Source organism: Ochotona curzoniae, unplaced genomic scaffold (genome assembly GCF_017591425.1).
Source record: "Ochotona curzoniae isolate NIBS_2020 unplaced genomic scaffold, NIBS_Ocur_1.0 contig_64, whole genome shotgun sequence".
NCBI lineage: Eukaryota > Metazoa > Chordata > Mammalia > Lagomorpha > Ochotonidae > Ochotona > Ochotona curzoniae.
In genome coordinates, this window is record NW_024466502.1 from 8546214 (window position 1) to 8573965 (window position 27752).

The 27752-nt window shown below is 42.1% G+C and overlaps 1 protein-coding gene across 8 annotated transcripts in view; it reads right to left on the reverse strand.

Annotated features, from left to right (window-relative positions):
* The window catches only part of PCCA (propionyl-CoA carboxylase subunit alpha), a 324721-nt gene that overhangs the window by 244291 nt on the left and 52678 nt on the right, over positions 1 to 27752 (reverse strand). For all 8 annotated transcript variants that reach the window (XM_040991176.1, XM_040991175.1, XM_040991172.1 and 5 more), the window contains 2 exons: positions 18710 to 18823; positions 16842 to 16895 (listed from right to left, as the gene is read on the reverse strand). In XM_040991176.1, the coding sequence (XP_040847110.1) occupies positions 16842 to 16895; positions 18710 to 18823 (168 nt within the window). The remainder of the gene's footprint in view (positions 1 to 16841; positions 16896 to 18709; positions 18824 to 27752) is intronic.

Here is a 27752-nt window from a genome sequence, read left to right on the forward strand (position 1 = left end):
TGTGAAGCAAATAATTTGAAAAATGTAGAGGGGCAATGAACCCTGAAGTTATCAGACATCAAATGACCATAAAAGTACTCTGCCAAGTTTAGCCTAGAAGACCTACATTTTGTATTTTTCAATAATTTCCTAAAAATACTGAACTTAGTCCTTAGATTTAAGATGCAATTTATCAATTGTATGTAAAACTCCTCACTCATTTGTCCAAGCTCCTTTTCCATGTTTTAAGTTGCAATTAAATATACACAATTTCAGGTATTCACAATTAGTAATGAAGAAAAAGAAAGCTTAAATTGAACTAACTCTGATGAGGGTGGAAAATAAATCTCAGTAACATTTCTACAAATCCTGATTATCTTTGAAAGCGAATTCGACTTACAGTATACAAAGCTGTTCAAACGATAAAGAGAGGAAATCCATTTTAATATTAAAGCTTATTTTTAAGACTTTACTTCAAAAAGTCTTGCTCTAATACTCCAGCAGCAAGCAAACAGTGTAACCGGTCAGTACATGGGAAGGTTTTTCTCAGGTCTTTAAGTTCTCAGAAGGCATTGCTGAGTTAGTTCCATGCGCTCTCCTCCGAGGAACTTGTTTAGCTTTACACGTTACATCTTAAAATGCTTCATAACTGGTAGAAATAGAATTAATCAATTTACTTTTTCAACAGGGAACTTCCACAAGGATTCCTTTGCCAAGATTCAGATACCCCCTTCTTAACAATCATGTATCAGAAAAGATGACAAAAGCTCATTTGGAGGCTTTAATTTTTTATTGAAAATAATGTTTAACAAATAAAAATAAACTGGAAAAGCAAAACAATTCTACACTGCTTATTTCACCCTAAATCTTTTGGATCAAACATGACTAGCACTGGTTAAGGCACATTACACAAGAGGCAACTGGCCAATAATGAAGGAAAAAAAAGCCTACAAAGTTAACAAACGACACCAGTGCGACACACTAGAAAGCTGGTAACAGTTGCATAAGCTTTTGCCTTCTAAAACCATAATCAGAACTCTGCAAGATTAATCAACATTTTAACACTTCCCATCTGTACAAGTATTAAGGTGGTACTTACTGTCACTTGACAAGTTGCTTAGCATTGCAAAATTTGATAATTCATGTCTTACTGAATTTTTCCTGACTTGGAAAAAATAAAACACCAATTAAAAGCAGATGTCACCTTTAATTCGAACTAGCTGAAAAATTTTTGACTCTTTTTACCCAAAAAACAGAGAAAGCATGTAGAAGACAGTTTGGACAGTCGAGTATTTAAAGTCACTGTTATGCCCCACAAATCTGCAAGTGGTTTTCCAGAACTTAATCCCATGGGCCGTTTATCTGGCAACTATCCAAAAAGAATAGATTCAAGCAGTCATCTAGAAGGTAAATTTACTGTTTCACTTTTCACGAAAATTACAAATCCAGACCAGAATAACTAAACTAATATTCTTATAATTGCCATTTTTATCTTTTAAACACAAACATTCTCAAAAACCCTCATTGTCCCATGCTATTTCTGTATTAAAACTCTAATTTAAAAAAAAATCCAATTTAGGGCCCAGCATTGTGTAGCACCAAGTCAAACCACTGCCTGTGATGCTGGCATGGGAAGTGGTGCTGCTTGTGTTACAGCTGCTCCACTTCCCATGCAGATCCCAGCTACATTTCCCGCCCCACTGACAGCCTGAGGAAGCAGTGGAAGGAGGCCCAGGTGCTGGGGCCGCTGCCACCCACATGGGAGACCCAGGGAAGCATCTGTCTTTTGACTCCCCCAGCCCTGCCCATTGCAGCCATCTACGGAGTAAACCAGTAAATGCCCACCCTCCATTTTGTAATTATGACTTTCAAATAAATGAATTGTTTTTAAAAAGCAATATAAAGTCCTTAAAAACAACTGTTACAACAAACTTTTACATTTAAATGATCCAAGCACTGATTTAGATCCAAATGGATTCATCCTGAAATAACCTGACTTGGGTATCACCATTTCAGTGTTTTCAATGTCATAAAATCCACTCACTTTTGAGTCTAACCTTCAATCCTGGACACATATTTAATGTTTTAATTAACAATAAATAATAAATAAATGAACAGAAACATAGACAGAAGATCATACAAGCATATTCAACTGGCAATAGTAAAAATTTACTTTGTTGCAATACTACATTTTCATATATGCAAGTAAATAATTAAGCATACATTGTATAAAGAACTGTAATATTATGTTCCTAAAAACAGGGATACTACTGTTATCTAATGGCCCTGCATCTGTGCAGGAAGTAATTTATGATAAAATCCTGAGTTCCAGAAGTAAATTATTATAATACACAAGCATCAAGCTTTTCTATAAAGAAAACTTAAGGATTTAACCAAGCACTACAGTTTCAAAGACAGTATTCAAAATGTTCTGTCCACATGTCCACTAGCAGAACCACGGGCGCCACTGTCCGCCTTCACAAACCAAGACCGTGGAGCAGGCAACTGCCTCAGCAGCTAAGACGCACACACACCCAGCATGGGAGGGCCTGCTTCTGCTCCTGCCTCTAGCTTCCTGCTAACAGGAGCCCCGGAAAGCAGCACAGGACTCCACCACCCACATCAGAGATCTGGACTGAGTTCCTGGTTCCCAGCCTCAGTACTGGCTACTGCGCATCTGGGGAATGAGCCAGCAGCAAAAGAAGAGAACGAGGCAGAGAGAGAAACAAGCCCAAACAAGCTGGTTCCAACCAAACAAGGCAATAGGAAACTCAGAAGCAAACATCAGAAAGAGCCCAGTCAGCCATCTAACCCCTGGCTCGATTCCTGCTTTTGCACTCTGCCAAACCGATTTGGCTACAAATTTAGAAGAATTAAAGGAAACAGGTTAATCCTATATCCTTCACTTCCGGTGTTGCACACAGAGTATCTTCTCTTTATCAGAAACTGCCATGAAAACCACATTTGGGGGAGCTGAGACGGAGATAGTCACGGAGAGCATGTAAGGGGAAGCCTACCTGGGACACCTGGAAGGCCGCATCTCTGCATTCTCCTGCTTCACGCATTGTAATCAGAGACCCACTGGAAGCTTCAGAACCAACTGAAAGGCCTAGCAGGGTATGTGGCTTTCACTTCTACCCTGCTTATTCCCAATATATATTCACCAGGCATAGAAGCAACTCCCTGAACAAGGGCAGCCTCTCCACAATGAGATGTAAATTACTGACATGTGCTGAGACCTGGACTCGCCACCACTAATGAGCACATTAAAGGAAAAACGCTGGCTAGATGACGGCAACCTTTTTACTTGATCCCTGTGTGCACGGCAAGCCACGATTCAACATCAATTAAAGAGGCTAGCTGCAAAACAGTAACAGTCAAGTCCTGCCAGCACTCTTAATGCCTCCTGGACGGAGAGCTAAGACAAATATAAAATGTTCATGCTTCACTGATTCAAAATATTACTACACACAGCAGCTTTGGCTGAAATTGCTGAAACTTGTCTAAAAGCTACCTTTATTCCCAACAGAGCCCTAAGAGTACGAACAGAATCTCTGCTTGTAAGGAAAAAAGGAATCAAGGAGTACTAATTGATTGGTGTACTCATTAATTCAGTCAACAAACTCTAGATTAACCAATATAAAACTCAACAGTGTTTGGGAAGACTAAAAGACTCAGAGGTTTAAGACAAAATTACAAATTTTACAAACCAATGATTTAGAAAACAAAATACATAAAATATCTGACTTAGAAGAGCAAGGGCTCCTTTATTCAGACATATATACTGGAAGATCATAATTAATTCATCCTAACCTAATCCATAATTTGTAGAGAAAAAACAAAATGAACAGATGTATAGCATTTACCAATTTGCTATTTATTTGAAAGGCAGAGTGGCAGAGCAACTGATTTTCCATCTGCTGGTTCACTCCCTAGAGGGTTGCAACACCCACCCAGGAGCAGGAGCCAGGAACTACAACCAGGCCTCCCAGCTGGATGCCAGGGACACAAGCACCCAAGCCAACACCTGCTGCTTCCCAGAGGGCATCAGCAAGATGCTGGACCGGAAGCAGGGTAGGTGGGTGTGAACCGGTGTGCCAATATTATAAGATGCCTAAGTCACAGTGCTGTCTTAATCCACTGCCCCATCAGCAGTCTTACATAAAATAATGAGTTTCACAATCATAATTAAAATATGTAAGATAAATGTAATAGGAAGGCTCTAATATGCAGTGACCAGTTTTTACAAAGCACTCGTATTAACACATGTGATTATGATCTTATCTTTTTCTGTACGTACCTAAAATGTATACTAATTCTTAAGGCCCCTAAAAGTATACACACAACAAATACTGTACAATAAAACTTTAATCATCTGGCTATTTTCTTTGTAGTTTTCTACACATGCTTTACAGTTAAGCTCTAGCTTTCTAGAATTCTCATGTCTTACAAAAAGCAAACTCAAGAGTGCACACAGGGCACAGCAGGTCAAACCACCATTTGTGACTCTTGCAAGTCATGCCAGGATGCCTGGTTCAAATCCCAGTTCCTCCACTTTTTTTTAAGATTTATTTTATTTTTATTGCAAAGTGAGATACACAGAAAGGAGGCGAGACAGAGAGGAAGAGCATCCATTTGAAGATTCACTCCCCAAGTGGCCAGAATGACCGGTACTGCGCCAATCCAAAGCCAGGGGCCAGGAACCTCCTCTAAGTCTCCCATGCAGGTGCAGGGTCCCAAGGCCTTGGGTCATGCTTCACTGCCTTCCAGGCCACAAGCAGGGAGATGGGTGGGAAGCAGGGCTGCTGGGATTAGAATCAGTGCCCATATGGGATCCTTGCCCATGTGAGGCGAGGACTTTAGCCACTAGGCCACCGTGCTGGGCCCTAGCTCCTTCACTTCTGATCCAACCCCTGATAATGCACGTAGGAGGTAACAAATGGTCCAAATACTTGGGTCCTGCTGCCTATATGAGACACCAGAGGGAGTTTTTGGCTCTTGGGCTGTCTCTAGCCCTGGCTATTACACTTAGGGAGTAAACGAGCACATAAAAGAAGTCACTCTCTCTGCCTGCCTGTCCCTCTGTTAGACCAAGCAGAAGCGACACCTGAAGCAGCTGAGTGCATCAGAGGACAAGCGAACTTATCACAAGCCAGGAACACCTGGTGACCTTGGACTACGAAGCAAGCAGCACACCGAGTCCGGATACTCTCTCTCTTTCCTGGCTCCCTCTGGCCACTAACAACAGAAGATTCACCAGCTGCAGTGCTGTCTTCCCAGGATGAACAGAAACTTCCATCCAGAAACGCTTCAAATGCCAAGTCTGCACAGATCAATACCTGCCATGATGACACGTCACACGCATGTGCAAACTGAGAGCTGCTGCCTTCCTCCATCCCCAAACCTAAAATGTGTCTAAGCCCAGTGGTACACTCGGGGCGGCCACTGCCCTCATGGGTCACCCTGCCAGGTGGAAGCGGTCCTGGGCTGTCTCCCACCAGGGAGAGCTCTGTCAGACTCTGCTCTCTTCCCCCCACAGCCGTCTTCCTTGCTGAATGGGAGACCTTGCGTGTGCCTTACTGCGTCTGGTGTATGGATCTGTGGTGATCAAAGCTAACACATTCTCAGACCCATCCATTTCTGAAACTCCCTTCCAAACAATTTTAAAAAACAATTCAAAAGTCCTGAATTTCTGCCCAGTTTTTTGATCATCTACTAGTCTGAGATTAAGAAACTATTTCTCTAAATATTATTTATTTACAAATAGAAATGATACCATAAAAGATTGGGCCACCCAAAAAGTTTACCGAAAATGAGTATTACAAAAATGTTGTACACAGATGGCAAAATGTTTTTCAACAAAATAAACTTTTTTTAGATGTTTATTTCCTCTATTTTTAATTTTATGTTAATGAGTGTTTAACATATCCAACAGGACTTGCAGGTAGTTTTAGGAACAAAACGCACTTCCCCTCCCCCTACTCTCCATCTTCTGTCCTTCTTTCTTTCACATTTTTTTTTAAACTTTGGAGATAGTACAGCTTAAATTCACACTGCAGTAAAAGGCTTTGATAATGCATTATCAAATAGGAACTTCAAAGCAAATTTAAAAAAAAAGAGCAAATGACCTTAGTTTAGTGGAAATATAGCCAACGGCTATGAAAAATTATTTGAGGAGAAAAAAGACTTTCACCCACATATCAGTAAATTATAATAATCACATATCATTAAAACTATGGTAGTTTGTATTCTCGAATACTGGTTTGACAGAGGTATTAAAGTTTTACAAAACTGTGTTTGCAAGCCTGGCACAGTAGCCTAGTGGCTAAAGTCCTCGTCTTGCATGCACCGGGATCCCATATGGACACTGGTTCATATCCTGGCTGCTCCACTTCCCATCCAGATCCCTGCCTGTGGTCTGGGAAGGCAGGTGAGGACAGCCCGAAGCCTTGGGACCCTGCACCCGTGTGGCAGACCAAGAAGAAGCTCCTGGCTTCAGATCAGATCAGTTCTGGCCACTGCAGCCACTGGGCAGTCAACCAGCGGACAGAGATCTTTCTCTCTGTCCTTCTCTCTATAAATCTGACTTTGCAATAAAAAGAAACAAATATTTAAGAAAAAAACTGTGTTAGCAGGAATACTGATATTCACAGACATGTCTTTTTCTTTGCCTTTTACAATTTTAGTTCCCATATGTAAGAAAAAAGTGTGATATTATTCATTATGGATCCAGCTTAGTTTACCAATGATGTCTTGCAGTTGAGTCCATTTTGCTGAAAATGGTAGGATTTCAATTGTTTTTATTGCTGAATAATATTCCATTATATAGCATACCACATTTCCTTTACCATTCCATATGATGGACACCTCAAATGATTCCGAATTTTGGCTACTGTGAAATACATACAAGCAATTCTACTTAAAAAGAAAGGTTTACTTACTCGTAGACAAGTAAGCAAAGTGGAAGTCACAGGAGATTAAGAGACGAGTAAGTAAAGTCCTTGATTTGACACGCCAGCAGCAATGATAAAGCTACAGGGTTGAGGGTTAGAGTGATGCGTGCACCTTGCTCCTTCAGTCTAGAATGTTCGCAACTCCGGAGCTCAGCAAAGGTCAACCTCCTAGAGAGGGGATCCCTCATCCTCTCGGCTAACAGGACCACTAAGTCATCTCTCAGAATCTGTTTACAGGGAGAGATGTTCACTCTGGTGGTGAAGCAGAGTGCCATTGGGCTCCCAGCTCGAATTCCTGATGAGCTTCCTGCTGATGCGGCCCAGGAGGCAGTGGGACTTCGCTGACTGGACTGTTACGCACACAGGAGACCTGGACTCAGTGTCCAGCTCCCAACTGCAACCCTAGCCCAGAGCTTGAGAGCAAATCAGAGGATTGGAACTACTGAACTTCTTGCTTTTCTCCCTTCTTCTGCCACAAATAATAAACAAAATTTTAAAGAATTCTTTTAGTTTTAAAAACTAAAAAAATCAGTGTCTTGACACATGTGTGTTGCATCTATTAATACTTCCCATATTAACAGTAAGAAACGTAATTAACTAATTTTGAAAGCTCATTTAACGTTAACAGTGAAATACATTTTGTCAAAAATGTATTAGTAAAAGTGGGAATGCTTCAGACTTATTTTGAGTCTAACACCTGACTTAGTACAAGACAGCTAGATTCTCCTACCTGGTGTCTGCGTTCAGTCTGCGGTGATGACACACATCACGCAGTCGCTGCTCTAACTCCTGCTCCAGCGGAGAGGATGAAAGCGAGACCATCTTACTCAGCCAAATCTCAGAGAAGGCCTGCGAGGCCCAAACACGTCACCAAGCAATCTTCAACTGTATTATCACTTCTACTCACTTCTCATGACCTGAATTCATTCATTTATTTAATATTAAATATGTATAATTAGAGAGAGAAGCAATCCCTTGGGAACTGAGACTTCGTCCTGGTGGAGTATTGAAAGCCAGATGCGGTGCTATCCTGCTGACGGACAGGTCCTCCTGTCCCCACACGGCACTGGCCACCTCCGCTCTTCCTGACCTTCCCTGCAGTAGTTAAGCAGCAGGTACCAACAAGCAAGAGGTCCAAGAGTTCCATCTCACTGGGCTCACGCCCCATGGGCTGGCTTTGTGCAAACCCCCCTCCCAGATCTCAGACCCATGCAGACTTGGCAGGGTAGCTAGAGTCTGGGATTATAAACTGGCACACAGTGGCTTCCTTCCAGGGTTTCATATTTGCATACATGTTTTCTACATAATTATAGCTTTATAGAAAGGCTGTTTGATATAGGCTCCATAACTTATCAAAAGCAGAAGTTCTTATTATAATATAAGAACTGTTACTACAACCTAACACATTAGACCCAGTGGATCTCCGACATACGACAAACAGCACACTGTTGTTGTTTTTTTAAGATTTACTTATTTTTATTGCAAAGTCAGATACACAGAGAGGGGGAGAGACAGAGAGGAAGATCTTCTGTGCAATGATTCACTCCCCAAGTGACTGCAACGGCTGGTGTTGCACTGATCCAAAGCCAGGAGCCAGGAACTTTCTGAAACGGGGTGCAGGGTTCCAAGGCTTTCAGCCAACCTCAACTGCTTTCCCAGGCCTCAAGCAGGGAGCTGGATGGGAAGTGGAGCGCCGGGATTAGAACCAGTGGCCATATGAGATCCCGGCACTTTCAAGGCTAGGACTTCAGCCGCTAGGCCACAGCGCCAGGCTCATACAGTACACTGTTAATGATGGCAATCTTTACTGTTAAGGACAGGCACTCAGATGAATTCTAGAATGAACAGACAATGATTCCCCCGTCTCTCACCCTGCCAGGGTTGGATGTTACTGGGAGAAACCTTACAGAGTATAGCACCCAGGCTGTTTTCTAGCCTAGGTCCCCCGAGTGGGACTAAGGAAACACAGTGGCAGCTGATGGAGTCTTTGGAAAATACTTCTCCCTACCGCTTCCTGCTTACTTCAATTTGTCATGAACTCCACTGAAGACTCAGTGACAGGACAGCCTCATCACCAAGTCTGTGCCTTCTCTGTCAGTGTTCCTTACTGCAACAATCCCATCCACACACGTTATGTAATACTTAGCAAGCGAGTCTCAACCTAAGGATGCTGATGTCCATTCCCCGCCCCACACGTGAGCAGGCTGCACTGCCACAGAAGCTGGGGTGGAAGGATCCCTCTCAGTGAGTGGGCGTCAGATATCAACTTCCTGCTAATGTGCCAGGACGGTAAAAGACAATGGTCTAAATACTTGGGTCCCTGCCACCAATATGAGACTTGGATGAAGTTCCTGGTTTTGTGCTTCGCCAGGTGCCTTGTCCTGGCTGCTGTGGCCATTTGGGGAGTGAATTAGCTGATACAAGATCTCTTTCTTGTTTTCTTGTTCTCTCTCTTGGCCACACTGCCTTTCAAAGAAATATTTTAAAAATTAATTTTGCTTTTAAAAAATTGGAGTCTGATTTTCAACGGGTTGACCTATAATTTTTTGCCTTTACAATGGTGCAGAAGTAATACACATTCAGTGGACATTCTACTTCAGTTTGAACAGTGAGCTTTCCCTGAGAGTGAAAGCTGCACAGGACCGTTCACCACGACCCCAGGCAGCAGGCAGCCCAGCTTCCAGTCACAATCCCACCACGACCCCGGGTGGCATCAGACAGCCCAGCTTCCAGCCACAATCCCACCACGACCCCGGGCGGCAGGCAGCCCAGCTTCCAGTCACAATCCCACCATGACCCCGGACGGCAGGCAGCCCAGCTTCCACCCAGCTGTGGAATCGTGAACACACAAACAACCACAGCTCTGCAGTGCAGCCAGGCTATGATCTTCCGGAGGCTAACAGGTATATTAAATTCATCTGCAACTCAAGAGTCCTTCAATCTACAATAGGTTTAACAAGGGCCCAGCACGATAGCATAGTACTGGACGCGCCCAGATCCCATATGGGCGCTGGTTCTAATCCTGGCAGCTCCACTTCCCATCCAGCTCCCTGCTTGTGGCCTGAGAAAGCAGTTGAGGACGGCCCCAAGCCTTGGACCCTGCACCTGTGTGGGAGGCCCGGAAGAAGTTCCTGGCTCCTGGCTTCAGATCAGTGCAACACCAGCCGTTGCGGCCACTTGGGGAGTGAATCATTGCACAGAAGATCTTCCTCTCTGTCTTTCCTCCTCTCTGTATATCTGAATTTCCAATAAAATTAAATGGTTTTTTTAAAAAAAGAATGATGAGCATAGTATGTGAACTACATTGCAATAAAACTAGTATAATAATAAGGCTAACTAAGGACAAAAACGAAAGACTAATAAAAAGAAAGCAGTACACTAAAAAACTTTCACCAGGAAAAGATCACACAACTTTCTCTTACAGGTCCACAGACTGGCTTCTACCCAGAACACCAAGCAGAACAAAGGCGTCAGCGGCTGCAGCGGCATGGAGCTCCTCCAGGCACCTACAGTCGGACAGTCCTTCCAGCAGTCCCTTCAACTGACCCCAGGATCACAAGGAACACAGACTACACTGCCTCAATGGGAGAAGGGGCAAGAGTCAGACAAATCCCAACTACTCCTACCCTTATCCCATACTCCACCCCAAAAGGCCTGGTTCCAGTTTGTCACAGAAGCAGTTTGGAATCCACTGCACACAGAATCCAACCTTCCATCTACCAGCCACGTGTGACGCTGAGTAAGGCATTTATTTAACCTTTCAAGGATTCTTTCCCCTTCTACAAAAACATCCTAAGTTTTCAGGAAGACAAAGTGAAAATGGTGCATTTTCATGTACAGACAGGCATTCCGTACACATTTCTAAGAGCCTCGGAACCGCTTCTTAGAAAAGCTCTACGCCACTTTGTCCCTCACAATCAGAACTAGACATTGGCAAGTAGCAGCACCTTCACAAGCAACCCACGGCAAAAGCCTGGGGGCACACGGAACCACGCTCCATGGCAGAGGCTGAATCTGGCATCAATGGATTTAAATCGAGCAGTGGGGTAGGAGGCTCTTAAATAGAAAGAAATCTTACATTTCAATATAGCCATGGAATTTAAATTTTCTAAAATTGGGCCCAGCATGGTAGCCTAGCAGCTTAAGTCTTCACCTTGTACACAATGGAATCCCATATGGGTGTCAGTTCAAATCCCAGTGGCCCTGATTCCCATCCAGCCCCCTGCTTGTAGCCTGGGAAAGCAGTCAAGGACAGCCCAAAGCCTTGGGACCCTGTACCCACATGGGAGTCCAGAAGGAAGCTCCTGGCTCCTGGCTCCAGACTGACTCAGCTCTAGCCATTGCAGCTACTTAGGGAGTGAATCAACGGATAGAAGACCTTCCTCTCTGTCTCTCTTCCTCTCTGTATATCTGAGTTTCAAATAAAAAATGAACAAATCTTTTTAAAATTTTAAAAATAAAAACAATGAATTCTTAAAATTTTACATGCTTTACCAGACACGCATAGAGGATATGCAGTCCACTGGGGCCTGCAGAGGACATCTGGTTCCATAGCAGAGGATGGAGGGCAGAACAAATTGGCCAACTATCCCAGCCAGGTGTTGACAGCAAATACCTGGGCAAATGGGAACTCTAAGGTGGACTATGTCAACCAATGGACCTTGGAAGGATTTTCTCATCTTTGGATTAGCAAGATCAAGAGCTTCTCAGAGCTCAGGAAATCATTTGTGTAGAATTCTCAGAACATGTTCCACATCAGGACCCTGAGATGATGTTGGGTGGTCAGTGCCCACATCCGGGTACTGAGGTCGTTGGGAGGCTGGGTGCAGCTTCTCCCCGTATCTTCTGTCTTCCCCCAGATACAGGAAGAATAAAAAGAAATTTTGGAAACAATGGTATCACCCACTTTCCTTAAATTTCTTTAAGCAAAGAAATCTCAAATAAATGGTTTTATTCATAAAAAGGTTTATTTACATGCTCAAAATTGAATATTTTAATATACTAAAACCACAAGTCTCCTTTCAAATTGAAAAATCTAATAATGTTATTGAGAAATTTTATGTAGTTAAAACCAGATGTCTACAAAATACATTGTAACTTGCCATCAAGAATCACACACAATACATACTTACACGGACAACCCAGGTTACAGACCATAAGAGTTGTTAACAGGCCTGGCACTGTAGCCTGGTGGCTAAAGTCCTTGCCCTTAACTTGCTGGGATCCCATATGGGCACTAATTCTAATCCCAGTGGCCCCACTTTCCTTTTAGCTCCCTGCGAAAGCAGTGGAGGATGGCCCAAAGCCCTGGGACCCTGCTCCCACATGGGAGACCCAGAAGAGGCTATGGGCTCCTGGTTCCCGGCTTTCCATAGGCTCAGCTCTGGCTGTGGTGGCCGCTTGGGGAGTGAATCAACAGATGGAAGATCTTCCTCTCTTTCTCTACTCCTCTCTATATATCTGACTTGCCAATAAAAATAAAATAAAATAAATCTTTTAAAAAAGAGAGTTATTAACAACTGGATTTGCAAGGTCTAATTATTTTCTTCACCAAAGGAAAAAATCCAAATATGAGTAGAATATCGTTTTAAATTCACTATAAACAATAGTTAAATTAGCAAGGTCACTGGTAAGCTTATCAACATTAGACTTTCAGTATCAACGTACTTTCAACACATCACAACGCCACGCCCATGGACCACAGGACTGAAGGCCAGTGAGCTAGCAAGACGCTTTCCTGCAATGCTCCTCCACTCACGTGCCCAGCACCTGACAGTAATGGAGGCAGCACAGCACAAGTTCTGCTTAAGGTCTCCACAATGTTTGACCTTAACATTGCAAGGACCATTTGCAACCCTTCCAACAGAAGCAAGTGAGTTACAGTATTTCTGAGTGCGTGTGCTTACAGGGAGAGCACGAGTCCTGATTCTGTTACTGCTGCAGCAGGATGGAGCAAGTCACAACATGGAAGGTTATTTTCCATTTGCTAAAAATGGTTCATAATCTGCAGCTTCAACGTTTGCAGACTCTAAGCAAAACCATTCATGACCAAGCATCTTATAAACCATAGGGTTTATATGTACGTTACTGTAACAAATCCTTGGTTTTACAAAATCACTAAGTGTGCTGCTCCCATTCCCCTAAAGATTTCATTGATAACTGGTCCAGTGTACTACAGTATCATCATTGGGACGCACAGTGACGGAGCAGTCTGCTGGAACACTGGCCTTCGTGCTGGGCTCTCCCTACACCCACGGCAGAGAATGTGAGTATGGCTCCTGGCGCCGGCTCCTGCATCTAGCTTCTGTGCCTCTCAAATAAGCAAATCAAAAAATAATTTTTTAACTATGCATAAAAACTGAGAAGCAGAGCATTTCTTTTTTATGTTTTTGATTTTTAAAAACTGTGTTTTAAACATAAGCTGTTTTAATTTTTTTTCAAATCAATTGATAAGAATTTCATATACTACTACAGTTTTAATGATTTTGTGACTGTGAAATTTTATAAGTTGCACATCTCTTCATTTGGTTATTGCTTATAGCCCTTGCCTACTCTCCTGCTGAACTATATCTATTGTTAAACTTTTAATTGGTTAAACTCTAGTTACTGGGGAATTAAGCCTTTGACTATAATAAGCTAAGTGGAAGAAAGTATTTGAATCATAGAGTGATGGAGGAGAACAAGGAGAGACAGGGGAGAGGAGAGAGGGAGAGAAAGAAAGAAAGAGGGAGAGAGAGAAAAGGGGAGAGGGGGAGAGAGGGGAGAAAGAGATGGAGAGGGAGATGAAGACGGAGGGAGAGGAAGAAGAGAACTCTTCCACCTACTGGTTCATTCCCCAAATGCCCAGAACAGACCAAACCAAGCCAGACCAGGCAGAAGCAGCCAAAACTCCATGCAGTCTCCACAAGGTGACATCATCACCACTGCATCTACCATTTGAGCCATCCTCACCTAACCTTCCAGAACATACACTGACAGCTGAGTTAGAGTGGACTAGCAACTCCGAGTCCCATCCTCTGGTAAGGAATACAAGCAGCCCTAAGCAACACCCGGGCTGTGTACCAAATGCCCGTCCCTGCAAATACATTTTTAAAAAGCAAACTGCTACTTTTTAAAGGCTTAGTATTTTAATAGTAGGTGAAATCTAGACTCACCTACTTTCTAAAGCATATGTACAATTACTCAGAAAAAAATCACTTTATTAATAAATATGAAGTAATAACGATAATAAATCAGATGCAAAAACACGAAGAATTTTTCAATAAACAAAAAAGCTACATTTGACTAAATTTCAAGGATAAGGTATAATATTACAACAAAAGAACCCCACAGTACCAGCTACAAAGAACTAAATGTTTTAATTCGTTCGCTAATGTTTCTCATGGGAAGTTGCTTCCAACGTAGCGAGGACACCCTGGTGTCATCAATTCCTGATATTCCCAGGCTGGGATAAAAATCATCAAAGTTCAACGGCTGGCCAACAATCACACGGACAATGTTTACATGGCGTAACAAAATCTGTGAGCAACTCTGCTTAATTGGGATACTGTCATAGCACTGGCCAGCTAGGACCAGTATTCTAAAAAGGGTCATCTAAATGGGCACTCTGGTGGAAAAAGTTAATGCTATCAAAATTATATCCTAAATCAAAGTTTTGCCCTGATGGACAAAAAAAAGTGGGGGGAGGTGGGGAGGAGGGGTTCTTAATTACTACCTGCAAATTTTCATAGCAAACAAGACAGAGCAGTACCACCTTCCGGCTACAAAGCAGCAGTTTCTGTCACAGGAAGAAAGTTTTCTTTCAAGTCAAATATTCTAACAATATTAATCAGATTTATAATGCATGATAGGATAAACAGGATAAATGACAGCGGGTTACAAAGATGGGTAAAATCAAGTCTCCCATCTTGAGGCGGACATTAAGGCACAGAAACAGTGCTAACACAATCCAAGAAATAGCAAGCCAACCAAGATACTGAAACATTTTTTTATCCTCTAGATGTCAGTAGGAAGAAATTACTTTCCCGCAGAAGTATATGGAAATCTTTACCAGCAGATGTAACAAATGGACTGTACCTTTAAGGGCTGCTGGCACTAAGGCAAGACAGGATGGTGGGCAGACTGAGGCAAGAGACCGAAGGAGACCATGGGACGGGTCATGTCTGGGAATGCTATGGGAGGAGGCACACGACTGATAAAGGGAATGGAAGAGAGCAGTTAGAAAGAAAAGGGGTGAGAGGAAAATGCTTACAATCAGGGACTTCCAAAGCCTGGACAGAGAGCCTGGAACCCAGAGGTAAAGAAGTCCACATCCCACTTTAGGGTGCCTTGTCCTTACTCCAGCCCCAGCTTCCTGCTAAAACAGAGCCGGGGAGGACCGAGTTCTTGTCATCCATGAACAAGACCTGGAGTACAGTCCTTGCTCCCAGCACATGGGTCCCAGCTGCTGGGAGCCCTAGGAGCAGGGAGACAGGCAGACAGGCAGACAGGAAGCGGGGAAGCAGCAGGTGCAAACTCACTCCCTCTGAGTCTCCATGCCACTCAAAAATATTGTTTTAATTCATAAAATTTTTTTCCACTTAATAGAGCACTTCTCCTGAGTAGGACCCATTTTATGGCCTGGATATAAAGAAAAATAAGCATTTTTAAGTAAATAAATTCATGATAACCATGTCACTTAACTTTCCTGCATCTGATATTCTCTGTCCCAATTTTCCAAAGCTTTTCTATAAAGGTCCATACAGTAGGTATTTTAGGCATGGCATGTCAAATCTCTCTGCCACATTCATTCAGTTCTACTGCGATAGTGCCAAAGCAGTCATGGACAATACTTAAAGGATTGAGCATGGCTGTGTTGCAATAAGCCTTTATTTACTAACAGAGGCAGCAGGTTGCAATCACCCTGTGCTTTACAGCGTGGTGACTCCTCAGCTACACGAGCTCCATGTTCAAATATTACATTGCCCATGTACACATAAATATAAGTATTACTTGAAATGATTTCTGAAAGCAGAACATCCACCAAAATTCCAAGGAAGACCAAAAAAATAGAAATACACAAGGATATAAAAAGCAAAAGCTGTAATATGCTGCTTCAAACCTGGTAAATGTGGAGCTCGACATTGTCCCCTAACTCATCCTCCTTGGAGACCTTCCAAGGCCATTATTTACTTTTCAGGGCTTAGTTTTTAAATCATACTGCAAGTTGGCAGAAACAGACAACTGAAAGCTAGAACTCCATCATCTTAATAACTGTTTCAACTTAAATGTTTTTATTCCAAGTAGAAATTTTATTTAGAAATAACATTCAGAAATAATTATAGTCCATAGAAGAAAAAATTAGAAGCATGCCACAGAAGCAAAAAAAAATGTATACTGTATCTGAATAAATTAATACAAAATTTATCGAATCACAGATTTTTAAACCTGGCTTAATACTTAAAAACTAAAGTAGAAACACTAAGACATTCACATAATTTTAACAAAAAGAAAAGGAAACTGACAAAATAGAAGAGACGCTAAGATTCTACATTCAGTGCCACAATTCGTGATTAAAGGTTAAAGTAACCCGTGACTTCACATGCCACATTTGGAGGATAAGTTAAAACCACTAAACTTCCTCACATACTTACACTTCACATTCTCAAGTTTTTACAACTCAAAAACCAGGCGATACACAATAAACTAGACATCATTAAGTGTAATGTCATAGTTTTTCCATTTTTATAGGAAAAATTCTTCAAATCAAGCCCTGCGTTACAGAATAGGAGCTCTTCACTGTTCACAAACAACGCTGAAAGCTTGCTCAGTCCTCTGACGTTCTGGAATGCATCATCAGCCCATCTACAAGGCCCTCCTCACCACCCTGCTTTCCCAAATCTAAGCAGATGGCGGTCGTCATAAACTCACCAAACGTTTGGCAAATTCTTTGTTTTCCGAAAGGAATCCATAACCTGGATGTACCTTAGAATTGAAAAGAAAAAGCACTTTGAGTTTTTTCTTCTACTACTCCTTATAAACAGCCTATAGAACACACTGACGTGCTTACTTCTGAAGCACCGTTGAGTAAAGTAACCACTAATGCACATTTCTGGGTCCGAAGCCAAACTCCATGAGACTGTTTATCGCGCTGCGCTGCACACACTGCCTTGGTCCCAGCCATAATTGGGGCCACATGCCTGTGTAGCTTCCTACCTAGCTACACCTGCTGCCTTGCTCACTCCCAACTCTCCAACTTTTTCTGAGACTACCTTCCAGGGCAGGTTTGAAGAATTTCCCAGTGGCTGGCTAATGGATCAAATAATTACACAGAAAGAACCTCTGGAAGGGAAGATGAAAGTCTCTAAATTCCCCTTTTTTTTACAATACCAGGAATTGCTGTTTTCCAAAGTCCAGGGTATTAAGCAAATGTGCTTCCTTCCCAACCACATTCAGACACTCAAGCACTAAGAAAGAGCTCAGTCTATGCAACTGAACTAAAATGGAAGCTTGGTTTGACTTTTCCTTTGGAGTTTTCCTTCTAACATCTACCCTCCTTGCCCTCCTGACTCCAAGTATGGCCATCCCAGCTACTCTAGGCTCTGCTACCCACTAGCCACAGTGCTACCAGTTTCACAGTCCTGCTTCAAGCAAGCAAGTCTCGACTCCGCTACAATGGCCTAAACAAATCAGCCACTCCGGTGCTAATGCTGAACACATTTCTAGTAAAACAATCCTGCTAAAATGAAAGTCAAATTGTTGTGGAAGCCAATTATCATAATCTAGATGTAGCTTCATATCAAAGACTGGTAAATGTCGAACTGAATTTTCCAAACACAGTGCAGAATAATTTAAACTACTACATCACACAGGAAACGGGTTCCTTCCACCAATTTCATTTTATATAAACATTCAACTAAAGGACTATATTTTGACAAGCCATAGTTAAAAGGTTAAAAGAGTTTTCCTTCATTAACTGTACTAATAAACTGTAAACATGTATAATATTGGTTCATGAATTCTGCTTTTTTTTTTTTTAATCTAAACATGCATCTTACTAAAAGATTTGCTTTCAAGAGAATGTGAGCAGTAATTGAAGCACCCCGGGCTAATTACCAGCCTTGGCCGCTTCCATCTAATTTGAGAGATAACTCTGTGAAGGTTTCCAACATTATGTGTAATTAGTTTTCTGATATTTCAAAAAACAACAGCAACAACAACAACTGCTCCAGATGTCAGAATCGGTTTTTTCCTAGGATTCTCCTTCCTTCAAGCAGAATAGCAGATAAAGAGAGCTAACGATTTAATTATATATGGTGCAGGGATTTGGCTGCTATTAAACGAAGAAAAAATTACTATAGGTACTATTTTTACTTTTGGAAATGTTCTTACATATTCATAATTTTCAAATGACTAAAACAGATTTTAAACAGGGTCTTTTGGGTTCTTTTTGTAAATCAGATTATTTTTTAATGCTCTTATTATGCCAAAGGGGTTAATACTAAAAACTAATTGGGATTTTTTTTTCCTTCTTAGCAAATTTGGAAATGAACTGAAACTGCTCCCTGGTGTGAAAGCTGAATCCGGCAGCCACCTGCAGGAGCAGCCACCGACCCTGCCAGATGCTACAGAGCCTTTGATTTCCAGTAGCGAATTCGGCCACGTTTAACTCATGCGACGTGAACTAACTGCAACAGCATTTTCAATCATTCTTTCTCATTTAAAAAAAATATATAAACTCTGGCTTTCTGCTCACTACATATGAAACAGCTGCAGTAGGGAGATTCATTCAGACTCACAGCTTGGGACCTGGTTCTCCTAATGGCTTCCATGATGGCATCCATGTTAAGGTAGCTTTTACTGCTGGGAGCAGGGCCAACACAGACGGCCTCGTCCGCCATTTTCACGTGAACCTGAAAAGACAAAACTCCGCATTAACAGATGCTCCCAACAAAAAGAATCACCGCCATCCCCAGACACAACCACACCGAGATTCTGACAACTCATTTAGAGAGTGCCACGCAAGCTCAGGAACTGTATTACCCACGACTCCATTTATGAAGCCTAATTTCCAATGTCTAACCAAATAATTTCCATAATATCTGGCACTCACTTAAGTAAAATCACAGCAAACAACTTTAGCATCCTAGTTTGCTCATTTGTACATAAATCAGCTATCAAAACCGCCTTGTTCCACGGAGCCAGGCTAGCCCAATATTTGACTAACAAGCACTCATGCCTAGTTCTAAGCAAGCTCCCCAGGAAGTTGGGATAATTAGAGGGACTGAGCAGAGGGGGGCAGCGAGTGTCCCTGCACAGCATCAGGTCAGCACCAGGCACAAATTAAAGCCCAGGACTGCAGAGTTCAATCTCTCAACACACGAGCCAGGAAATCTTGAGAGTCATGGGAATGCTCGCACACTCTGTCCTCACCCACTTCACATTTGTTCCTCAAACAATCACTATGCATATTAAGTTCTAAATCTACTCAACTGTAGAACTGCACACTCCACTTTAATGTACTTTAGAATGTTTTAAATCTATTTTTTTCTGGGGAATAAAACCACAAAGGTTAGATATTCCAAAAAAGAGGAAGTTGCCTAATTCTAAAAGGAACTTACTTTTTAAAATGATGAAGGGATGAGTGTTTTTTTAAAAGGCTTTTCCTACCAGTTTACGGAAGTCTGAATCACTGTATAATTCTTTTACAAACAAAATATATAAAACTGAAATAGTAAAATATGCCTGAATATGTATAACCCTCTCCTCCCAAAAGAAAGATTCTTCAGACCACAAATACTCCAAGGATCTCTAAGGTATTGTCTTCATTTGTGAAGTTATTTTTTAAAGACCCTTTATTTGAAATTACATCTTTAAAACTAAAGGGCCCTGGCACGTTACCCTAGTGGCAGGATCCCACATGGGTGCCAGTTCTAATCCCAGCAGCCCCACTTCCCATCCAGCTCCCTGCTTGTGGCCTGGGAATGCAGTCAAGGATGGCCCAAAGCCTTGGAAGCCTGCACCCACGTGGGAGACCCAGAAGAGGCTTTGGGCTCCTGGCTTCAGATTGGCTCAGCTCCAGCCATTGCAGCCACTTGGGGAGTGAATCAGCAGATGGAAGATCTTCCTCTCTGTCTCTCCTCCTCTCCATATATCTGACTGTCCAATAAAAATTAATCAATCTTTTTTAAAAAAAACTAAACTAAAAAGCAGCCTTTTGAAAAGCTCAGGTTATTCTTTAACTAATATTTTCCAATAAAATTAAAAGTACTTTGAATATTCAAATGAGAAAGACATTTGCTCAAAAAAATTAACAGATCAATATTTGAGTAGAAATATCCAAACATCTGTATAATTCCTTTAGCAATAAAAACTGCAAGGACAGGCCACCATGCCTGCCCTCAGCTGACAGACTCCAACCCCTAGTGGCTTTGCTTCCCTCAGTCCACAATCCACAACACCCCTCCCTCAACTGCCCTCTGGCCAGCTCAGGTCCCTGCCAGTTTTGATCAGTTTTGTTGTGTGGCAAGTATGGCTCTGGTTTTTGTTCCTTGTTTTTCTGTTTAGAAAAAAAAAAAAAGAAAATACTTAATGATTCTTTATAAAGAACACATTAGCCAGGTGTGGATTTACATTTATACTATTTATATTTATATTTTTTATATTTATATTTATTTCCCTCAAGGATACCCATTACTAAAGATGCATTCAGAAGTCTCAGTTCTACTGCAGGGTCATTCTCAAGCACTGTGGCTTGCAAGGAATCTTCTTTCATTTGAACTCCAACAGTACTCAGGGCAAATGTTGGCATTTAATCACACCAGCCAGCAATGTTATTGTAACTGCTTCACAGACTGTCTGCCACAGTTTACAGACTCAGGCGACAAGGTTCTGGACAGCAGAAAGGACGTCTTCAGGTCATGCCTTCACTCTCCCCAGCACAACGTCATGTACTAAAACCTTATTCACACATTGATACACTTGGGTGGTCATTTATCTAATAACCTTGATTACTAAATGTTAGGATTATTGTCTCAGAGTTTGAAAAAAATTAATTCATATCACTCTTACAGATAAAAATCTAACAAATTTAGTCTTCTGAATCTTAGCAATACTTACGGCAACAGACAGCTGTTTTGGAGGAAAAGAAATTTTAAAACATGTGTGTATAGTATTTATATGTCCAAAATTTCAAAATGGACACACCAAAATGTAAAAAGAGGGTTTAATATGATCTTGACATTTTTTATTCCCAGCCTTTCCTGTAAATATGTTTTTGTAACAATACTGTAGATGAGGGTTTTTAGCCCGGCGGGAGGCCCAGTCTCACCCAGAAGGGCTGGGGTTCCGTGCCTGGCCCTACTGCCGAGCTCCAGTCTCCCACTGGAGCCGCGCCCAGGAAGCAAAAGTGCTGGCCCCAGTCCCTGGCTTCCTGTCGCTCCTGCCCAAGGCCGCTCTGAGTGCCTGGGCTCCAGCTCCGGCCCAGCCAGGCCCAGCCAGGCCCGAGCATCCCCGGCTCTCAGGGAGCGCACGGTCAAGGACAGCACTCCCTATCTCACCTAATAAACAGTAAGACGTATTTTCTTAAAATGTAAGTGTGTTTTGTGTAAACCATTTTTAAATCTATGAAGAGTTGTTTCTTAGTAGGCATTTTTGATTGACTTTTTCAGGAACACACCTACATAAAATTGTATCTTTTTTTTTCTTTTTTGGAAAGGTATAATGAGAGCAACAGAGACAGAGATTTCCACCCACTGATCCACTGGTTAATTCCTCAAACGGCCACAACAGATCGGCCAGGGCAGGCCAAACCCAGGAGCTTCAACAGTCTCTCCCACATGACTGGCAGAAAGGCAAATATTCAGGCCAACTTCCACTGCCTTCCTGGATGCAGATACAGCCACAGGATCTGAGGCAAGCAGCCCAGACTCAAGCTGGTACCCCCAGTACAATACTGTAGAGTTGCAAGCTGTGGTTTAACCTGCTTTGCCACAATGCTGACACCCTTGTTTAATTATCACAACATTTTCCTGATATTACCACTAGCTCTATAAACAGATTAAGAACTGGCTTACAGTCTAACATTTTAGTGGGTGAATAATACTGTTCAAACAATCAAATAAATTAAACACCAAAGATAGGTCAGGACTGCTTGTGCTTTACAGAGAAAGGTTTTGAAGAATGGTTTCTTTTCTTCTATTACCTGACTTCAGACAGCTCACGGAAAATTAGTATTATCAAAAAGCTCGGGGGTACACATCATGGCACAGTGGGTGAACCAGGCTCTTGATACATCAGCACCCCAGGTCAGGAATGTCTACCCAGGGCCCAGTGCAACGTTCTAGTTCTTGCATCTGCCGGGATCCTGGATGGGTGCTGTTTGACCTTTCCGCTGCTTCACTTCCCATCCAACTCCCTGCCTGTGGCCTGGGAAAGCAGTCAACCATGGCCCAATGCCTTGGGACCCTGCACCTGTGTGGGAGATCCAGAAGAAGTTTCTAGCTCCTGTTCTGGCTTAGCTCAGCTCTAGCCATTGTGGCCACTTGGGCAGTGAACCAGTGGACAAAAAGATCTTACTATCTTTCCTCCTCTCTGTATATCTGACATTCCAATAAAAAAAAAAAATCTTAAAAAAAAATGTCTCCCATTCAGCTTCTTGCTAACCATCCCCCAGGAAGGTGGATGAGCACGGCCAAGGCACTCGGGTCCCTGCCATGGGAGAAAAGTAGTTCCTAGCTCCTGGCTTCACCCAGACCCAGCCCCGGCTGCTGTGGGCATTTCAGGGCTGAGCTAGCACATGGAAGATATCATCTTTTGTGTGTGTAATATTCTTTCAAATAAATAAATAAAAAATTTTTAAGTCTATGGATGGTTTTCAAAGATTGCTTTGTTCAAAATATTCTCGTCGTCAAATTCCATTTTCAGACAAACTTTGAACGACCTTTGTGCTTGTCAGAAACAAGTCACACTTCAAGGGGAAGAGAATGCGCATGTCCCAACAAGACAAGGTGGCACCGAGGGTGAGCAACAGTGAAAGGTGAGACGGAGCGCCTTTAACTTAATGATACAAAACCCCAAAACAGCACACATGCTATTCCGAAGAATGAAAAAACCCTGTCAAGATGACTGCATGTGCTTGTGCACCAAAAAGCCCAATATGTTCAAAATATAAATTTCTCTTTTAAGTAAAAAGTGTAACAATCATGTAACATTTAAGCTGAGGTAAACTCATCAACTAAATCAGATTTGCTGGCTCTGCTTCAAAAAGGAAGATATTTTAAGCAGTAATACGAAGTATAACAGCCTCCATAAACTTTTCCATTCTCAGAAAAGGAACAGAGTTTTCAGAAGCAGATTATTTGTTTTCTTGAGCATTACAGCTTTATATTTTCAGCTTTTTTACTTTGCAGGGGAAATGACTTGTATTAGCCTCTGATTTTCCAAGTAATAAGGCAGCAGAACAAAGGCTGTTTTTCAACTCACAGGACTGAAAAAAAAATCATCTTCCTTTTAAAAATAATTGTATATGTGTGGATTTTTTTAAGATTTGTTTGAAGGGTGGAGCTCCAAAGAGAAAGGGAGGAGAGATGTTCCCCACACTGGCTCACTACCAAGATGAGTACAAGCGCTGGGGCTGGGCAGTGCCAAGGGCACGAGTCCCAGCGACGTGGGCACAAGGGCGCAGGGACCCAAGAACTTAGGCCCCCTCGAGCACATCACCGGGAGCTGGTTCAGAAGTGAAGCAGCCAGGGCTTGAATTGGTAACTACTGTGATGCCAGCATGGCAGGTGGCAGCTTAACCCTTACTCCACAGTGCCAGTTCTTTCATTAGTTAAAGTTTGTCTAAATTTTAAAGCTTTAACAAAAACACTGTATTTATCAAATATGCTAAAAAATATATTTCACTTTTCATTATTCTTAAATAGATTAGGTCTGCATTTGGTCTAGTGGTTATGGTAACACAGTGAAGAAAATCTTTCCAAGTGTTACTGGCTGCCCGGTGCATCCACAGCCCAGTCACTGTGTACCAGGCTTGGCCAGAAGAGCTCGACCTGCTCAGCTTCCATTCTCTGGGGTGGCAGTCTGACACATCATTCAGACAGGCAATTTGATCACCAGAACACAATTCTGCCAAAACAGTAAACACTACATTCTCTTTTGATTCCATTTGATAAAACATAATATATATTTATTCACTGTTATTTTCTATGGTCGAATTAGCAATTTCATCATTTTTGTTCTGTAATTTTCAAAGTGGAAAAAAGAACAGGTTTTTTTTGTCAGTTGCAAAACTCCCAGGCCTTTCTACTATCCTGTTTTCATATCACAAAAGGGAGCTAATCCTGAATCAATTCTAGAACCAAAACAACAGTGTTTCTAGTGCTTGTCCTGCAGGGATGGGTTCGTGAGGATTCGGTAAGCAGTGGAAGAATGAGAAGCAGCAGGACCAGAACTACATTCTCATTGCACTGACTCCTTCCAGGAGCATCGTGGGAGAGCACGGAGGAGTTAAGGGCAGAAGCAGACACCAAGTGTCAAGCAAAACCTTAGTGAAAGCCTTGTCAGTGGAAGAGATGGATGCCCAGAACACAATGAAAAGGCCTGTGGAATATAGAAGAAACACAGACACGTGTGGACGGTGGCGGGGAGGAAAGCAAAGGTGGCAGCGGCGGTGTGATAGTCTGCAAATGGCTTGTGTAGCTTAGTTTTATTACCTTAGGAGAAATTTGAACAAATGCTTTGAGAAGGAAGCTATGCAAATTAAGGACCAATATGAAATGGTCCAGAGTGAACAGGTTTGGGCACACAGTGGTGGAGCAAGTGGCAAGGGCTGGGCAACGGAGGAGAGATTAGGGATCATCTTCCCTCGCGCACATAATCAATGTAAGCCAGGCTTTAAGAGATGGAAACAGAAAAAAGCCTCCTATGTGCTCTAAGACAAGCTCCTAAAACCTGCAGTTACATGCTGCCTGGATGCTCTTTATGGAAATTCTAGAACTACTCTTCAAAGACAGTAACAGGGAGAGGAGCATCTGTTTCCTTCCAAAGGGCAAACACAGGTAGGTTTACAGACCAGCAGAAATTCAAGGCACTTTCCTTCCGTGGCTTCTATTTTACATAGGAAACAAGAGACAGCTGCCTTGTAACTAGTTGGGAAACAGGAAGAAGAATGGAAAAATGGAAATGGTACCTGAGCAGGAAAGGGCCAAGTGGCTAGAGAAAACAAGATTGCATTCATAAACACCATTGTGAACACACGTGGACCCCTTCAGTCATGCAAAACTCCTACTTTCTTCAAGATGATGGTCAATGCCAAAGGAGTTTAAGCTGGGTGAGCTTGCTGCACTCCTGCTCTGCCTAGCTAAAAATAATACAGAAAATCTTAGTCCAAATTATGCCACCCATAGTTTTATTAACAAAAACAAGAAAGTCAAAAGCACTTTATCCTAACACATGCCAGGTAAAACCCCAGTTCTGATCTGATATCTGTCTGCTGTGGAAAGGTCACTCAAGGGATAGGAGTTTTCCAGCCAGCTCCCAGTTAATATGCCTGGGAAAGCAGTAAGGAGATGGCACGAACCCTGGGCACCTAGCACCAACACAGGCAACCCGGAAGAGGATACTGGCTCCTGGCTTTGCCCCAGCCCAGTTGAGGCTGGTCCGTCTGGAAAGTGAATCAGCAGTCCAAAGACCTCCATGTCTCCTCTCTGTAACTCCCTATAATACACAATCTGTGTGTGCATCTTCTTTATGCAAATCTGCCTCCCCCTTTTTTTCCTAAAAAATTTTTATCATTTTTTAAAATTATTTTGACACAGTTCCATAGGATCTGGGATTTCCCTTACACCCTTTCCAGGCTCTTCCCACCCACTGATTTCCCCTGTATCATTTCAACAGTACAGTCCTTCATAAACATTATGCTACTTAAGTGTATCCTGACATTGCAGGTAGGGACAATGGCAAAGGGCTCAGCATCCTATCATTAAGACATATTCAACAGTTTCATTAACAGTCCATCTTTGATCTGGAAGCAGAGATGCATACTACATTGTACCTTCATATGTGGATATGATAATCTTCATTAAATATTTACCATACATCTGCTTAAATGAAAAGTCACAAAATAAAATCAACAAGAAGAAAAATAGAATTTACAATCCCAACAAGTTACATAACACGCTACTGGATGACTCATGTGTTACTGCAGACAGGAAAATCAAGAACCTTCTTGAAGAAAATAATGCTACTGTATGACTTACGGGTCAGAGAAGAATTTCACATGAGAAAAAAATTTTCTGAAAAAATGAAAATAAAAACATAAAAATCCATGAGATACAGTTTCTACTGATGTTTCTTGGTGAGAGGTGTCTCTTGCGGGCAACAGATAGATGGCTTTTGTTTTTTGATCCAGTCTACTAATATATGACATATGATTGATGAGTTTAAGCCATTTGTATTCAGGGTTAATACAGATGTGTGGTAATTTGGTCCTGTCATTTTGTGAGAGGAGTTAGACTGAGTAGTAGGCAGTCAGGGTATTCTAGGTCCCCAAGTCATTTTTTTTCTCAAATATAAAAGAGTATTTTCCCCACCATGTCTTGAATTCACCAGAGCACATCTCTCTGAGACAAGTGCATATCTTATCAGGAATGCTTCCCCAAGAGACAAGGGCAACATTGCTGATAGTCCTTGGTGAGGATCTAGGAGTCTTCAGGGTTGGGATACAAGCCTCCTCCTGTCTGCCTGCTCCACTCTGGGGTTCCCCCTGCTCTGTGCATATGACCTTCAGTTAAGAGGTTGTTGGGATTGCTCCTGATTCCCCCCATATGCCTTTGTAGCTTTGCTATTGTCTAATGCTTATTTGAGTCTGTTGTCTAAGAGTTACCAGTTATGATCCTGATAGGTTATACTTCCCATCTTCCTTACACCTTCTAGGGTGATGTAAGATTTCTCTGCTCTCCCTCCCCCTTTCCGAGTAGCATAGAGCCTTATAAGTATATTAGGTTTTACAATTCTTTGATGTAGATCAGAAGCAGTCTGACTTATATCGATTGTTGATTCATTGGTTACTTCACAATATCTTATTGCATGAGATACAGGCTGCTTACATATCTATTCCCTTCCTGAAGCATCAGCCCAATTCTGGCTCCCCATTGCCAAGGGGGAGGGCTTCAGACTGGCCTCTTTGTCATTAGAAAGGGACCAAGGAAGTTGGCCAGCGACACCTTTCTGGCCTTTTGTCCCAAGGCCAGGTACCATGGAAACCAGGAATTTTCTTTGTTTATGGAGAAACATCTTTGAGGTAAACCTTTAAAAGATGCTTTCCCCACCATTAACACGGGTTTTATTCTTCCTTTTCCTTCTGCCACTATGGCAGAGGACTAGGGTCTCTTTTTTCCACTTTTCCTCCTGCCACTATGGCAGGGGCTAAGGGTCCTTCCTATCTCAGAACCCCCTTCCGTCACTAGGACGGGAGTCTCTCTTCTCAACTTTTCTAATAAATCTTGCTTTAAAACTGTGTCCACACAAAAATTCTTCTTTCCTGCGAGACAAGAATTGAGGTTGCTGCCATATTCGGGGTCAAAAAACCCTACAACAATTTTAACCATGCATTTTTCATTACTAAATTTACTCTTCTGCTGTCATTTTTCTGGGATGTTCTCTACATTTGCCTTTCACTTTGGTAGGTGCTACTCCTTTTACCTGTGAAAAGAACATCTGTAAGCATCATTTGTATGGCAGGTCTGGAGAAGGCATATTCCTTGAGCTTTTCTATACTATGGAAGAATTTTATTTGATTTTCAAACACAAAGGAAAGCTTTGCTGGGTATGTTATTCTAG